The sequence below is a fragment of the Ictidomys tridecemlineatus genome, chromosome 15, assembly GCF_052094955.1.
Source record: "Ictidomys tridecemlineatus isolate mIctTri1 chromosome 15, mIctTri1.hap1, whole genome shotgun sequence".
Classification (NCBI taxonomy): domain Eukaryota; kingdom Metazoa; phylum Chordata; class Mammalia; order Rodentia; family Sciuridae; genus Ictidomys; species Ictidomys tridecemlineatus.
In genome coordinates this window covers 48,305,015-48,323,064 of record NC_135491.1, presented here as the reverse complement: position 1 = coordinate 48,323,064, position 18,050 = coordinate 48,305,015, and the positions used below count along the sequence as shown (strand labels likewise).

At 33.6% G+C, this 18,050-nt stretch overlaps 1 protein-coding gene and 1 non-coding gene across 3 annotated transcripts in view; both read right to left on the bottom strand.

Annotated features, from left to right (window-relative positions):
* Ap1g1 (adaptor related protein complex 1 subunit gamma 1) overlaps positions 1 to 18,050 on the bottom strand; it is an 80,107-nt gene that overhangs the window by 20,428 nt on the left and 41,629 nt on the right. For both annotated transcript variants that reach the window (XM_005318394.4, XM_078032617.1), the window contains exons 5-13: positions 17,614 to 17,710; positions 16,424 to 16,500; positions 13,131 to 13,226; positions 12,593 to 12,673; positions 12,305 to 12,403; positions 8,269 to 8,324; positions 7,059 to 7,172; positions 4,637 to 4,777; positions 1,355 to 1,409 (exon numbers count right to left, since the gene is read on the bottom strand). In XM_005318394.4, the coding sequence (XP_005318451.1) occupies positions 1,355 to 1,409; positions 4,637 to 4,777; positions 7,059 to 7,172; positions 8,269 to 8,324; positions 12,305 to 12,403; positions 12,593 to 12,673; positions 13,131 to 13,226; positions 16,424 to 16,500; positions 17,614 to 17,710 (816 nt within the window). The remainder of the gene's footprint in view (positions 1 to 1,354; positions 1,410 to 4,636; positions 4,778 to 7,058; positions 7,173 to 8,268; positions 8,325 to 12,304; positions 12,404 to 12,592; positions 12,674 to 13,130; positions 13,227 to 16,423; positions 16,501 to 17,613; positions 17,711 to 18,050) is intronic.
* LOC120888199 (small nucleolar RNA SNORD71) lies at positions 6,674 to 6,758 on the bottom strand. Its single transcript, XR_005731697.1, has one exon. It is a non-coding gene; the product is annotated as a small nucleolar RNA SNORD71 (small nucleolar RNA).

Genomic DNA, 18,050 nt, shown 5'->3' with positions numbered 1-18,050 from the left:
AAAAATCTTCAACAAAATATTAACAAATCAAACCCCACAATGTACAAAATGAATTATATACCATCATCATGGGATATTTATTCCAGTCACATAGGTTGGTTCAACATTCAAAAATCAATGCAATACAGGCAAAAGAAAAAAAATACAGTATGATATTAAGAAGAGAATGCAGGGGCTGGGGTTGTGGCTCAGTGGTAGAGCGCTCACCAAGCATGTGTGAGGCACTGGGTTCAAGCCTCAGCACCACATAAAGATAAATAAATAAACGTATTGTCTACCTACAACTAAAAAATAAAATAAAAAATAAAAAAAGAAGAGAATGCAAGTCAAATGAAAAAGTTTTAAAAGCAGTATTTTAAAAAAAAGTTTTACATTTTCATAAACATTTTAAAAAGCTCTAATTTTCCTTTTCTTCTAGGCCTTACAAAAATTGTCATGGAGAAAACAAGTTTATTTAAAATATCTTATTAACTTTTTAATATTTTATAGTTGTTGATGGGCTTTTATTTTTTATTTATTTATATGCACTACTGAGAATCAAACCCAGTGCCTCACACGTGGTAGGCAAGCACTCTATACCACTAAGACACAACCCCAGCCCCTCTTATTAACTTTTAACCTTCTAAAAAGTTAATTTATGATAGGCAAACCAGAGTGAGATTTTTTGTTTTTTTAATGTTTGGGGGTTTTTTTAGTATCAGGGATTGAACCCAGGGGTGCTTAACTAGTAACCCAGGGGTGCTTAACTAGTGAGCTACATCCCCAACCCTTTTTATTTATTTATTTTTACTTTGAGACAGGGTCTTGGTTAAGTTGCTTACAGCCTCACAGAGTTGCTGAGGCTGGCTTTGAATTATATACCATAATCATGGGATATTTATTCCAGCCACAGTCCTTACAGTCCTTTTCCTGCAGTCTCCCAGTTGCCAGGATTACAGGCATACACCACTGCACCCAGCTACTCTAGACAAACTAGAAACTACCATGCCCCAGACAGAATTCCATGAAATAAATACATCTAAATCATAATTTTAAAGGTATCATTGCATCCTACTGATGTTTCAAAATTAACCAATTCCTCTTTGGGAATTACTAGTGGTTTCTAGTTTGTCCCTATATAAACAAGATTGCGATGAACACTTTTATATGTACTTTTTAGTGCATTTGGACTTTTTTATTTTTCTACAGCATTTTTCCCATAGCATTTATCCCTTCCCAATATTATATTATATATTTCCCCACAAATTTCCAATCTCTCCTACTAGCATCTAAGATCCAGGCAAACAAGGGCTGTCTACCTCATTTCTCAGTCCACTCCATCACTTAGTAAAGGATGAATGAGAAGGCTACTTACGGTTGTTAGAACACGCATAATTGTGTCTATATGCCACCGTTTGGAAGGTGCATACCTGAGAAAACAATGGCACAAGTAAAAAAATTGAAACTGGTAAACTATACTGTATTTAGTGACTTTTGAAAATCCTGCCCCTATTGTCTGTTCTAGGTTCCCTGGTTAAGTGATTATATTTGGAGACATTTTATCATCGAACCTAGCAGTATTTGTCATTTCGAAGGATGATGAAATACAATCAAACTCAAATGTTTCCCATAAGACTGCAACAGCAGTATCTAGGCTGAAAAATGGGACTTTGTCTCAGTTTCTCAGAAAACAAACCATATACAGTCAGAGCAGGAGGAATAAAGAACAAAAAAGAAAAAGAACTTTCCCCAGACCCAGAAAACACTAGGACTGTGAACTTATTCCCTTAATTTTAGGGTGGAAAAATAGAAAGAATACCCATACAGATAAAATCTTGGGGTACTTCCTCCTTCAAGTTCTACACAAACTTCAATTCAGATGCTATATAACTCTTCCATTCTCTTCAAGCAATAACTTCATAGATGAGAGGTTGAAGAATAGATTAAGAGTTGAATTGATTTTGTAAAGGTGGGATTTTGCTTGGACTTGGCAAACATGCTTAACTGTTGGCTATAATGATTTTCTTATACTTAAGATTAGCAGCCTGAAATAAATGATATATTTTTTAGCCAAAATGATTATAGTATTTCCCCCATATTTTAAACATGCTTTCAAAAAGTTCCAAGCACAGGCAGCAAGGTGGTTCAACATATAGAAATCAATAAATATAATTCATCACATCAAGAGACTTAAAGACATAATAAATGATTATATCAATTGATGAAGAGACATGGAAATCAATAAATATAATTCATCATATCAATAGACTTAAAGACATAATAAGAATCATATGATTATATCAATTGATGCAGAGAAAGCTTTTGACAAAATACAGCACCCTTTAATGTTCAAAACACTAGAAAAACTAGGAATAGTAGGAACATACCTTAATACTGTAAAAGCAATCTATGCTAAACCTAAGGCCAGCAACATTCTAAATGGAGAAACATTTAGTTTTTAGAAGGTATTCCTTCTAAAAACTAAAACAAGACAGGGATGCCCTCTTTCACCACTTCTATTCAACATAGTCCTTCAAACTCTAGCCAGAGGAATTAGACAGAGGAAAAACATTAAAGGGATATGGATAGGAAAAGAATAACTAAAACTATCATTATTTACTGACAACACCATTCTATACTTAGAGGATCCAAAAAACTCCACCAGAAAACTTCTAGAATTAATTAATGAATTGAGCAAAGTAGCAGGACATAAAATCAACACCCATAAATCAAATGCATTTCTATATATCAGTGATGAATCCTCTTAAAGAGAACTTAGGAAAACTATCCCATTCATAATAGCCTCAAAAAAATAATATCTGGGAATCAAATTAACAAGAGGTGAAAGACCTCTGCAATAAAAACAACAAAACACTAAAGAAAGAAATTGAAGAAGACTTAAGAAGATGGAAAGATCTCCCATGCTCTTGGACACGCAAAATTAATATTTTCAAAATGGTCATAATACCAAGAGCACTATACATATTCAATGCAATCCCAGTAAAAATCCCAAAGGCATTCCTTATAGAAATAGAAAAAGCAATCACGAAATTCACTTGGAAAAATAAGAGACCTAGAATAGCCAAAGCAATATTTAGCAAGAAGAGTGAAACAGGAGGCTTCACAATGCCAGACCTTAAACTATACTACAAAGCTATAGTAACAAAACAAAAAACGGTATTGGCACCAAAATAGACATATAGACTAATGGTACAGAATAAAAAACACAGAGACAAACCCACATAAATACGGTTATCTCATACTAGACAAAGGCACCAAAAACAAACATTGGAGAAAAGATAGCCTATTCAACAAATGGTGCTGGGAGATTGGAAATCACATGCAGCAAAATGAAAATGAATCCCTATCTCTCACCATGCACAAAACTCAACTCAAAGTGGATCAAGGACCTAGGAATTAATCCAGAGACTCTCTGCCTAATAAAAGAAAAAGCAGGCCCAAATCTTCATGTTGGATTAGGCCTTGACTTCCTTAACAAGACTCCTAAAGCACAAGAAATAAAATCAAGAATTAATAAATGGGATGGACTCAAACTAAAAAGCTTCTTCTAAGCAAAAGAAACAATCAATGATATGAACAGAGCCTACATTTGGGGAGCAAATTTTTGCCACATACATCAGCTAGAACTCTAATCTCCAGGATATATAAAGAACTCAAAAAACTTAACACCAAAAAAAACAAACAACCCAACTGATAAATGTGCTAAGGAGCTGAACACACACTTCTCAGAAGATATACATTCAATCAACAATTATATGAAAAAATGTTCAACATTTCTAGTAATTAGAGAAATGCAAATCAAACTAAGATTTCATCTCATGCCAGTCAGAATGGCAGTTATCAAGAATATAGACAACAATAAATGTTAGTGAGAATATGGAGGAAAATGCACACTAAAAATACATTATTGGTGGGACTGCAAACTGGTGCAACCAATCTGGAAAGCAGTATGAAGATTCCTTAGAAAACGGAATGGAACCATCATTTGACCCAGCTATCCCACTCTCGGTCTATACCCAAAGGACTTAAAATCAGCATACTGATTTTAAGTAACGCAGCCACATCAATGTTCATAGCAGCTCAATTCACAATAGCTAAACTGTGGAAACAACCTAGATGCCCTTCAATAGACGAATGGATAAAGAAACTGTGGTATATATACACAGTGGAACATTACTCATCATTAAAAGAGAATAAAATTATGGCATTTGCAAGTAAATGGATGGGGTTGGAGAAATATCATCCTAAGCAAAGTAAGTCAATCACAAAAAACCAAAGGCTAAATGTTTTCTCTGATAAGTGGATGCTGATCCATAATGGGGAGGGGGGAGGCATGGGAAAAATGGAATAACTTTGACTGAGGAAAGGGGAGGGAGGGGACAGAGTGGAAGGAGGGTGAATGGGGGCAAGAAAGATGGTGGAATGAGATGGACATCATTACATGTACATATGTGACTGCACCTACAGTATGACGCTACATCATGTATAACCACAGATATGTAAAGTTGTGCTGCAATTGTGTACAATGAAATCAAAATGCATTCTGAGGTCATGTATGCCTAATTAAAATAAATTAATTAATTTTAAAATAAGTTCAAAGCACCTTTTACCAATAAAAGTAAAAATAAAATCTTACTTTTCTGCAGCAAGAAAGATTCCAGATGCACAGTCTGCCTTAAATTCTGGCTCACAGGAATCCAGAAAATAAAGTAATTCCTTCATCATGCCTCGGATATTATTCCCATTTACAAGGGCAAAACTCAATTCCATTGCACGCCTTGCAGAAGGGCAAATTAAAAAAAAAAAATTATGATATTTACAGTGGAAATGAAACAAAGTCCCAGGTATGATGTCCCAGAACACCAAGTGCTGACATATGTGCTAATGTCCTTGTATAATCTTGTGAGTCCAATCTTACAAGCAAGGTAACCAAGGAGATTTATTCTTATGTAATCAAATTTAGTTCTGATATTCTGAATCTTAATTCAACACTTTTCTTCAAAAATCCCTGAGAAATACTTTATTGATGACCAAAAATGCAGTTTTGGATTCAACAATCTAGTCCATAAAACTGAAATTTATAATACCCAAGAGGCTGAAAAAGAGAGGCAACAAAATCATTACCCAATAGTAATTATGTCTTTGCATTATTCCTTAAAATATGATATATTCACTTACCACATTATACTTTTAGAAGATATAACACCATTTACATCAAGATATATGTAAAATTAAAACAAAATGAAAGGGAAAATGAGGGCCTTAAAGAGGAAACAAACATGTGCTATGACTGCAAATAAGATTACCTATAAATGCCTATCAAATTTGGTAACAAATGCAAAATTAAAAATATTTAACATAGCAAAATACTACATGTATTTTTTCATATTGGGTAAAAAAATTAAATACTCCAAATATATTGATTTTCAAAATATAACTATTTGATAATTTCATAATACTTTCATACAAGCAAAACCTCAATCCTAAAATGCAACCTGCTCTAATATAATACTTAATTTATATATATATTAATTCAATCAATCCTATATAATCCTACAAAGTAGGTACTCCTCTATCTGCATTTTACATGCGAGACAACTGAGGCACTGAATGGCTAAGTAATTTGACCCACACTGTCAGTGTAGAACCAGCATTTAAAATGAGGCAGGTCTAGCTCTAGAGTCTAAGCTCTTATTGTTCTATATCCTGTCAAAGAGACAAAGGTTTTAGTTTTGAAATTCAAAGCCCAGTAATAAGCTATAGTAAAACAATAAGAGTCAGAAGGCTTTATTTCTATTCGCAGGACTTCCCCTTACAAAGGTTAAGGTTCAGGGTAAGTAATTTGATCTGGTCAGGACTATATTTTAACTACTATATTTTAACTAACTGGGGGGTAGGAAGTAATTGTCTAACCTCTCTCACTGGCTTCCTCTGAGAACCAACTGAGAATGTGCTTATAAAATCCTATACAAGGGCTGGGGATATAGCTCAGTTGGTAGAGTGCCTGCCTTGCATGCAAAAGGCCCTAGGTTCAATCCCCAGCACCACACACACACACACACAAAAAAAAAAAAAAATAATAATAATAATAATAATAATATATATATATATATATATATATATATCCTATACAAGCTGGACATTGTAGTACATGCTTGTAACCCCAGTGACTTGGGCAGCTGAGGCAGGAGGATTACGAGTTTGAGGGCAGCCTCAGCAATCAACAAGGCCCTATCTCAAAATTTAAAAAGGGCTGGGGATGCAGGTCAGTGTAAGATACCCCTGGGTTCAGTCCCCAGTACCAAAAAATAAAATCCTTTGCAAAGCATTAAATGAAAGTTAGTATTCTGAGTTTAGATCTTATCTTTAGATTGTCCAAGAACTTAGACCCTGATTTGTACAAACAAAAGAAATTCATTATCAAACATTTTGTTAACCGAATGGTTTCAAAGATAGTTTTACAACTACTTTATTCTGTATTTGAACATATAACCAAAATTTCTGCAATGATAACTATGGCTAGGTTTTCTAAGAGGAAAACCAGCAGAGTACACCATTCATTGAGAGAAGAGATTTATATATTTTGACAGTGCTATTGGCTGCCTAACAGTCATTCCTAGATGTGAGAAACAAAGCTACCTCCAGTATGCTAGGTCATAAATACTGTGAAAAATGTGTGCTGTCAGCAATTTGAGTTTCAGCATCGTGTAAGACACTTAGCCGATGGATCACTCCTTATTTTCATCCTCCAACACACAAAGCACAGTATCTGTATTAAGTAAACTTTTGACAACTTATCTGTACTGTTATATTTATCAAAGAATCAAAGACAACTTCAGTGTGCACTTAAGTATTTCCTATTGGTCTCCTAAATTGACCTAAATGCCTAAAAAAAGGATTCACTCTACAGAGAGTTCATTTCTGAACACAATGACTAAAAACATAAAATGTCAACACTCTCTCAGAACTCTTGTATGTAGGGGGGCATAGAATATCAATAACCAGTTTCTCTCACTTTATTTAACAAAAACACTGAACTGAGAGTCTCAGTTTGTTACCGTTTTATTGAGACATCCAAATCTTTTAGACAGTCCACAATTGTGCTTCTGTGCCTCTGTACTGCATTATGATCTGTCTGCACAGTCTTCAACAAAGATGTCAGAGCTACATATCTGGATGAAACAAAGTTGCAGAATAACAGTTAAAATGCAAAATTTTCCTCTGCCTAAATGATGACAAAGATGACTTAATGGATAAGGGCAAGCACATATTGTAAAATATTTAAAAGTAAAGACAGAGTTAATGAGTATAAAGATAACATTTTGAAAGGCATAAAAGACAGCATAATCTATAGTGGCAACCAGGAAAAGCTTTGGATTTAGATTTGCTTTCAAAGTCAAAGTTAAATTTCTAAAAGTAATCAACTTAACTCTTTCAAAATCTTCCAAAACACTAAAACAAAATAAGCACCTATACCTTTATGTACCTTTAAAAGCTGCCTTACCCCCAAAATGCAAGAGGATGTTATTTTAATTTTATCATTTGAGTTTTCTCTGCTTTTATTTAATGGTGGTACCCAAACTGACTCTAAAATATTTGAGGTTTAAGATGCAAGTGCTTAAAAATTCTTTTAGGAGAAGATAATTCAAGGTGCCACAATGTTTATTTCTACATCTTCTCCTGCTTAAGATTATTAGAAAGAAAAATCTTTCCTGATTGGAAAAAAATAGCAAGCAAACTATATATACATGAAAATAACTAAATAAAGATAATATTGATCAATTCAAAAACCAGCTAGATTTCTCAAAGATGTTCCAGATTTACAAATCTGAAAATGTACTTTTCTTACTAATTTAGAGCAAGGGTCAACAAACTATAGCCCACCTGCAAAAATCAAGTCTTCTACTATTTTTGTAAATCAATTTTTATAGAACACAGCCATACTCACTATTCATATATGATTTATGATTAATTTCTTGCTAAAGGACAGAGTTGAACAATTGCTACAGAGACCCTGTAGCCCAAAAAGTCCAAAATACATCCATATGACCCTTTACAGAAAGTTTGCTGACTGACTTATGAATAGGAGTAAAAATTAAAACCATAAAGAAAATCTTCAAATTATTTACAAATTGTTAGTTTTAAGATCAAACTAAAGGTTATGAAATTCTACATATATTGCGTAATACCTATATAATCTTCAGCAAAGGCACTCTTGAAAATACTGAGTTGTAATACTCAATACAAGATATTTTTCAGTAGACTTACCTAATATTTTTGTCATTGTTCAATAAGAAACGACCCAGGATATTTATGGCTAAAACCTAAAAAAAAAGCAAAAGTTAAAAATCTAGAAAATTGAAACATTTACATTATTTCCTAATACTAAAGGATCACTTCTTGGTCCCTGGTGGGGGACCAAATTATTTAAAAGTGACAGTTTGTACCTTTAGACTACTAGAACAAATATATCCAAGGGTAAACTCTTAAAAATCGTATTCTATTTCAACAGTAGCTGTTGGAAGATTCAGTTTCAAGGTTTTAATATTGTTAATAGAAAAATATCATTGGTATGATCCCTTTGGAGAACAACCTGGCAATAATTATAAATATTTAAAATAAAAATCTAGGAAACACTTATTCTCATGAAATGTTTCCAAATTCTAGAATAAAAATAAAAATAAAACCAATTGAGATTTAAAAAAAAAAAGAAAAGAGAAACCAAAGTCCTCTGCTTCAACAATTTCAATTTCAAGGCAGGTGCAGTGTTGCACACCTATAATTCCAGTTACTCAGGAGGCTTAGGCAAGAAGGACTCAAGTTCAAGGACAGCGCCTTCAACTTAGTGAGATGCAATCCCAAAATAAAAAGGGCTGGAGATGTAGCTCAGTGATAGAGCACACCCTGGGTTGAATTATTACCAATACCAGAAAAAATAAAAAATTCAATTCTAGGAATTTATCTGACAAATAATTGTACATATGTATAAAAGTCTGTTGCAGCACTACCAGCATATCATAATGGTAGGAGACATCCTAAATGTGCATTATTAGCAAATCTGCTAAATATACTACTAACACAGCTATACAATGGAATCCTAAGCAGTCATTAAAAAGAATGAATTCAGGGCTGGGGATGTGGCTCAAGCGGTAGCGCGCTCGCCCGGCATGCGTGCGGCCTGGGTTCGATCCTCAGCACCACATACCAACAAGGATGTTGTGTCTGCGGAGAACTAAAATAAATAAATGAATAAATATTAAAAATTCTCTCTCTCTCTCTCTCTCTCTCTCTCTCTCTCCTGTCTCACTCTCTCTTAAAAAAAAAAAAAAAAGAATGAATTCAGACACAAGGTACAGCAAGGATAACCTTAAAGATATCAAGCTAAGTGAAATAAAATAGAAAAGAACAAATTCTATTATGATTACACCTACATAAAATATTATGACACTGTAAAATATATTTGGTCTTTGTCCTCATTGCCTGGAACAAAACTCCTAAATCCCTTGGAATTTATTGGGTCATGGTAACACCTTTAGTTCTAGTGAAGTGATTTTTAATAGGCTCCTAGATAACCTCAAGGTAGGGTTGGTTTGCCATAGAAACCCCAGCGTTGGAGTGTTCAGTCTCATGCCCAGGCTCTAGGGATGGCAGGGGTGCTAAAGGTCATGCTGATGACCAACTGCCAGTGATCCAATTAAGTGTGCCTACATAATGAGGCCTCCATAAAAACTCAAAAGGACAGGGTTCCTAGGAGTTTCTGGACAGATAAACACGTAAGAATTTCCTGAAGAGCATCATACATGTAGAAAGCACAGAAGCCCCCAATCATTCCCACATATCTTGCCTTATAAATCTCTCCCACCTGTAGCCTTTTCAATATCCTTTATAACAAATTGATATACCTAAGTAAAATGTTTCCCTTTGTTCTGAGATACTCTAGTAAATTAATCAAACAAGAGTAGGGAATGATATGAGAACCTAGATTTATAGATGTTTAGTTAAAGCATAGGTCATACACACTTGTGATTGGCATGTGAAACGGGACATAGTATTGTGAGACTTTACCCTTATCCTGTGGGATATGATGCTACCTCCAAGTGATATTGCAAGAAATAAATCAATGTGGAAGACATTCAAGTAGTATCTGCTGGAGAATCACTCATTGTATGAGTAACATTCCTACACATCTGGTGTCAAAAATTAAATGTTGAGCCAGGTACGGTGGCACAGGCATGTAATCCCAGAAGCACCAGAGGCACCAGAGACTCAGACGGAGGATTTCGAGTTCAAAGCCAGCCTCAGCAACGGCGAAGCACTAAGCAACACAGTGAGGCCCTGTCTCTCAATAAATTACAAAATAGGGCTGGGGATGTGGCTCAGTGGTTGAGTGCCCCTAAATTCAATCCCCAGTACCAAAAAAAAAAAAAATTAAGTGTTGAGAAATATGTGAGAAGAGGAGCTAGAAAACACTTTTTTCCCCCATATCTTTTCAGAGGTACCTGAAGTAATCAAATTCACAGAGCAAAAAAACAGAAAGGTAGATGCCAGGGATTTGAGGTAGTATAGAATAAACAGTTATTGTTTAATGAAGACAGAGTTTGGGAAAATGAAAATAAGTTCTGGGGAAAATGGTGGTACAAGCTATACAAACGTATTAATGCCAATAAACTATATACATTTAAAAATGGTAAATTTTATGTTACATATATTTTATCACAATTCAGAAAAAAAAAAGACTGGTCTCCAGACATCAATATGGAATGAACTACAAAATAATGTGAGCTGAACAAAATAAGACATAGAGCAATACCCAAGATATGTTACAATCCTGTCTGAAAAGAAGGAAAAAATTTAACCCAAGTTGCTTTGGTGATATGACTGGCTATTGTAAAGATACTATATTCTGGTTAGTAAATCTGTTTCTTTTAAGATTTTGGGTTATCAACTCTAATATTAATAAATAAATGACTGAATTAATAAATACATTTGGGAGAAGGGACAACTTCTCTTTGCAGAACTCCAATTATTTCATAAAGGAAAAAATGAAGGCTATAGAAAACTACCATTAAAACACTATCCTCATATTACTGCAAGCAAGATCCCCAGATGGGTATCAAAACTGATGGGCAAAAGTCTGTAAACAGAAAATTTACAGTTTCCAAGTGTTTCCCCTCCAAATTAATTACAAGGAAAAAACAGTAACTTTACAGTGAGGAGAACCCAGCAATCATCACCTTAACCAAATGATCAATGATCATAAAATATATTAACCTCACAAATATATTTTATATAACATATATATATATATATATACACACACATTATATATGTATGCATTTCCTGATACAATCAAAATGAGAAGGGGACATCATTTTTGTAATAGTTTTGCCCAAAAAAAAGCATAATCTTACTCTACAAAATTACAAAAAAATATCAGAAAGATTCAAATTGAGGCATATTCTACAAGGTAACTTATCAGTACTTTTCAAAAGTCAAATTCGTGAAACAAAGAAAAACTGAGAAACTGTCAAAGATTAGAGGAAACTACGGAAAAAAGACAATTAAGTGCAGTGTGTGATAATGGACTGGCTCCTAGAACAAAAAATAAACATCAGTAGAAAAATTAGTGAAACATTAATAAAGTTTATAATTTAATTAGTAGTATAGTATTAATATTTATTAGTTTCTCAGTCTTGATAATTATGCTATAATTTTGCAAGGTCTTAACTTGAAACATCCTGGGTGAAGGACATAGTGTATATTAGAACTGTGAAATATTTTTGCAACTCTAAGTCTAAAATTATTTGAAATAAAGAGTTTATTAAAGTGGAGAGAAGAAAAATGCATGCATAGACACATTTAAATATGGATAAAATGTCTAAATATACAATAGAAAATACTACCAGCATTTCCTTCTGGAAGAACTGACAGGCTACACACATGAAAGCTACAAGACAAACATTTTCTTTCCTGTGTACCTTTAGTACTGCTTACTCTATTTGTCCATTCCTTAAAAATAAAAACAAATCTATTCAAATATGTCTTGTTTGAAATTGTGGTTCTAGTAAAAGTTTATTCTGAAATGTTTCTTCGTCTTTACAATCTCAAAATATCTAACTATACCTAAGTCTTCCAGACTATTATCAATGGTAAGCCTTCAATGGGAATAATAATTCACATGCCAAAAACACAGCATTATGCATTTTTACAAAATCTCTTCCTTAAGTCTAATTCCAAATGGAATCCAGTTCCTAGATGATCAATCTAAATAAAATGTTTAGGGCAAAAAATATTTGAGACTTACTCGCAGTCCACTCTCTGATTTAATATCCATGATAGTCAAAACCGTTTCATACAGAATAGCATTTCCTACATTTTTACTAGTCTCTGTATTAGTGGCAACCTGAAAAGACAGAGTATGGTACAAAAGTGAGAAAACAACATTTCCAGAAACTATCCAGAGGCAATGAGTTATTTTGTGATTATGGCCACCAATGAGAAAACAAAGTTGCCTCATATAGTAATCACAATCATTCCACTCCCTGCTAGATGAATATGAGTTTTTCATACAATTCAAGTTGGGTCTACTCACCTGTGCTAATATGTCATTCATAGCTTCACTTGAGTCATCATCATTTCGTCCTAAAATTCTTAACAACCGCAAAATTCGTACCTAATATGCAAAATATGGCAAGGATCAATAAATTATGCCTGGCACAAAGAAATCTTAAATTGGTATGAAATTCAAATAGTTGAAATGAAGTCTTAGACCACATTAAAAATACTAAGTCAGAAGAATTTTAAACACTATTTTTAGAGAAACTATCCATATGCCTCTATGCCTAATAAAGTTCTTAGACAACCCATTCTTCACTGCTCCACAGCTAAAGGATACCACTTGCAGACATATTATGTTGATTCAAGTATCTAAGTAGTGAATGATTCTGACTATTAAAATTGTAGTTTTATTCTATTAAAGTAATAAAATGAAGAACTGTGTCCCTGTTCATTAATATAGTTTGCTTAATTATCTAATTTCTAACCAATACAAATTTAAGGGGAAGAAAATAGCCTATTCAAAATTTATTAAGTTCACATGATATTTATTCAAAATGTTTTATCAACCTCACCTGCAAAAAGGGGTCACTGATACCAGAAACATCATGTTCTGGGGAATATCCGGACATGATGAGGTTCTTTAGAATACGAACTAATTGGGGCACAAGCTGCAGAAAAGAAAGATGCATCAAAAACAAAACAAAGACAAAACAGTGAATACCTAAGAATTTCTCTTGAATAAGCAAGTCCTTTGGTTCAAAAAAGGATGCAAGGGTCTGATCCAGGAAATTCTATTGATACAAATATGGTGCTATATTAATGTTTGAAAAATATAAAGTGGAGTACTTAGGCCAAAAACTCAAGAAATAATATGTATTTTGTCAAAATAAAACAAACCAGACTTTTTTACTCCAGAGTTAAATATGCAAAGATATTACAAATAATGATGGATCCAAAAGCCTACAGGAATCAAGTAAAACATATGCCTGTACACTGCATTTTTACTTCTGTACAACCTGACACATATGGTTGGCAAAAAATGTTAGATACTTCCCAAAGGTCTGCTTTTTTATCCATTCAAATATTTGAATATAAAATGCTATCACAACAAAATATAACTGGTTATCTTATTAAAATTACGGCCTTAAAGCCTACCACCTCAAAAAGAGAAAACTTTTCTCTCCTCTTTAGAGCTAGTTATGTCCTCTTGCAACAAACAGGAAATACCAAAGCCATCAACATTAACTAAGTGAAATAACACATGAAGAAAATATATCTTTTGCCTTAAGAAAATACAAAGTTATAAATAATTTCCCCTCCCTCTTCTTAATTCACATGACACAACTTCGTTGCAACTTAATATCAGCACTTATCTATACACACTTCTTTGTGGCCTGTTTTTTTTTTCAATGAGACTACACATTCCTAATGGTGAGGTGCTCCCTTGTCCATTAGAGTCATGACACATAGAAGAGGCAATGTTATTGCCACACTGAATTTAATAGATGCTTTCTTTATATATTGACATGCATTTCACTTCTGTTGATAATTACTTGATGTTAAAACTCTACTCCAAAAGGTTCACCACAATTAACTTCCCTATTTCCAACTAAAAACTCAACTTATGTAAACAACTCTATTGGCCTAAAATTGAATAAAGAAGTATCCAAAGTGAAACACACTACATCTTTTTGTAGTCTATCTAAATAGTTCCAACTTTGCTATAACTCAATTTTATTTTTTTCACATTGTAATTAGACTCTGTTCCCTCAATACTCTTCAAGCTTCAAAGAGGGCTGAAATTAAAATAAAAATCCAATCTATACTCAAGGCATGCACTCAAAACATTAAGGCCACTTCTAAATGCAAGAGAACACAATCTCTGTGAATTTAAGTAAGTTTGGCCATAATACCTCAGAATTTAGTGAGTCATTAAGTCACCTAATCAAAAATCTAATTCGGACAACTTCAAGAATAAGACAAGATTAAACAATGGAGATGTGTAAATTCTAAACAAATCCTCTTTAAATCTGTCAACTGTGGGAAAACTGTGTAGAGATAAGCAGCTCACCTTGCATACTTCCCAAAGGTCTGCTTTTTTATTTTTTAGTACTATACATAACCCTAATTACTTTTCAAATCTGGTTTAGTTCTTGGAGAAGTCCTTTTTCCTTGGGCTACTAAACTGTTTTATTAACATAAGGCCAGAACATCACATACGATTACCCTGGGACAGAAAACACAAATGTCTAGATGTTCAGCATACAAATTCTTGTAATTCAGATTTAATTTCAGACAAAAATATAAGTTACTAAAACTGATGACAGGACAAACAAAATAAAATGACAAAGGGTAAGGCTGCAGCCATGAAAATCAGTTGGTGCCCACCTACTGTACCTCTAAATCCTTTTAATATTCCAAACATCTAGGCAAGATTATGTCCAGGTAAGAAGAAAATAAAATCTCTAAGTCTGAAGTGAAAGCTCAGTAGCATTCTCAGAGCTTTTAAAAGTATGAAGTTACCCACACATGGCTCTAAAATATCTAATGCAAATAGAAGCAATGTTTTGTGTCCAGGCTCCAGATTGATGTGGAATTGCTATCACCAAAGTAACCAGGAAACCGTTCAAAGTTTCTCAAGTATAGATCAAGGAAAGGCAGAGGAGAGGGCATACAATTCAAGAAAGGCTGCAACTGAAATCCAAGGCTGACTCTGGAGTCAGGAGTTTAAATGACAAGACGAAAACTAGACTGGGTAAAGTTAGCAAAAAACACTAGAACAAATAATCCACAGTATTAAGCACAGCTTCAGCATTAGTATAATTTAAAAGCCACATCTGTGGATGGATACACAAAAGCTTCTAAGGACCTAATGCCAGCATGCACCATCTAAAAGAGTGTTAATTCTTACCTTTTCATTCTAACATACAGCAGGATTCCAAACAGACAACAGGAACAAAACATATAAAGCAAGCATTAGGGACAGATACGGGTCTCATACTATTTTACAATAATTTATCAAGACATGAACATCTAAAGGGGAGGAAAAGAAAAAAATAAAATAAAAAAAATCTGCTATTACATCTAAAATGCAAAATGAGCCCCATTCATGGAGGGATCAGCATCCTATAAAAGAAATTAAATACATGTAATTACTCAAAGAACAAACTTTCTTTGAGTCTTCCTGCCTACTGCCTTCTAAATGAAGTATAGAAATAAAACTGTCCACTTTAAAATGCTAGTAAAGAAGGAGGGGGGAACTTAAGAAAGCTAGGACTTCAGGGCTGGGGTTGTAGCTCGGTGGTAGAGTGCTTGCCTAGCACATGTAAGGAACTGGGTTCAATCCTCAGCACCACATAAATAAATAAACAGATAGATACATAAGTAAATAAAATAAAGGTATTGTGTCCATCTATTTAAAAAAGGAAGAAAGAAAAGGTAGGACTTCCATCAAAGGAGTCAATGGCTTAAAGTGAACATGGGGTAATTAAAAAAAAAAAATCAAATTTTGGTTTGCAGTTTTCACCTTTAAAACAAAGAAAACTATCTGCCTTTAAAAAAAAAATCTACTTGCAATGTGACCTCAGGTTACATTTCCTGACTCAATGTGAAAACAGCAAATAAAACACTTACTATGTCTGCCAACAAGAAAAGAATTCTCTTGGAAAAGGAAAACACTGTATTAATGCCAGTTCTTATATACCTAAATCTGGCTTCCAGCCCTACAACACAGCAGGGCTAGTTAAATCCATTATTCAGCTCCATAGCTTGCTTTCAAAAGAAAGTTGTAAGTGATAAAATCATTTACTTTTCAGGAAATCACTTCCCAATCAAGAAAGGCTTAGGCATACAGAATGGCACCTACCTTTCTGAAATGTGCAAGCATATCTGGGCTGCGCTCACACATTTCTGTGAGAAGGACTACAGATGTGTGAAGGACACCTGAAAGAAAAGAACAAAGGAAAACTAAAAGTAAGCCTCTATGACCCAACTTTGTAGAATAGGGCTTTGGTTCCTGAAGATCAATTCCAAATGGATAGTTGCTACTTCTCCTTTTTAGTCCCCTAAAGAATCTAAGCATTGTGGTGAATACAAAGGAGATACTTACTAGAAGCCTGCTGATTGAATACTGGTGAAGTCAGTCAAATCAGAGTATCTTTAACAACTGTGTGACCAAAATAATTATTTAAAAATGACAACAATACACCTTTCCATCTAAGAATGTCCAAAAGGACATGTTCATAGTCAATGTGTTCTAGACCTCTTCTATTCCATACTTACTCAAAAAACTATTAGCTGAGTTCTGACAGCTTAAAAGACAAAAATCTTAGTAAGATTTTAAATTTTCTGAAAAAAAATATCAAAACTCCAAGATAATAATGAATGACAAGATAAATTTGCTCGTTCCAAAGTCAGTAAAGAGAATCTCACAATACTTTTCACTAAGAGATAAATAAGGGACTAAAATATTCATTTGTTATACAAGTATATTTTGAGAATTCTGGGCAAAGCACTGAATTAATTAAATGAAATACACTGTAGCATTTTTTCCTCTTAGAATTTAAGACACATAAATGTTCTCAGAATTTAGTTTCACTGACTTCAAAATAAGAATAAAATGCTTAATTCCTAATAAGATTTACATAAAGATACCTGAGTATCCATTATAAATTCCTATTAGAAGTAACTAACCCAAAAGATTTTTCATTTATCTCATACTCCTACCACATGACAATGAAGAAAATTACTTTTTATTATAAAATAGCCAAGAAATCAAAAGGTTTTACACATGAAAACAAAGGGTAGAATTAGTCATACATTATTCTGAATATTAACAACTTAAAAGAGGACCAGAGATGAAAGACAAAGTTTGTTATGAAGAATCAATCTAGTTATGAAACTAGTATAAGTGAGCAGAAAAGACCTTGCTAGAAACTATCTAAGCACTGTAGCAAGGCAAGTCCACCATCCTGAGACACAGGCGGTCATAGCCTTAAGTTTTTTCTCTTTCCCTTTCTCCCTTAGTACTTCATGAGTTCATCCAAATCACATTACCATGGTTCTTCTCATTCAATAAATTTTTTGTTGCTGGTAAGAACATCTCCATAAGTTCAGGAACCTTCCTGATGACATGAACAGCACACAGTGCTGCCTATAAAAAAAATAAAAGGACAAAAAATTTATTTCAGGTAAGCCAAGGCAACCAATCTTATAAAAACAACAACAAAAAAACTTCACCAACTAGTTCATCTGCTAGAAAAATAAAGAAGATAGTTTACTGTTTATTTATTAACTGGTTGGAGCTTTCCAGTTCATACTATTGCATTAATGAAGAATTTCTAGCTCACCTGCTGTTCCTCTATTCATATATCGCTAGACAACTGGGTAAAAATTTTCTAAATTAGACCATGGTTAATATGAATTTATCAAAAATTAAACAGAACGTATGCAGAGTTCTGGGGAAGCAAAAAAAAATTAGATAAAGACTTCCA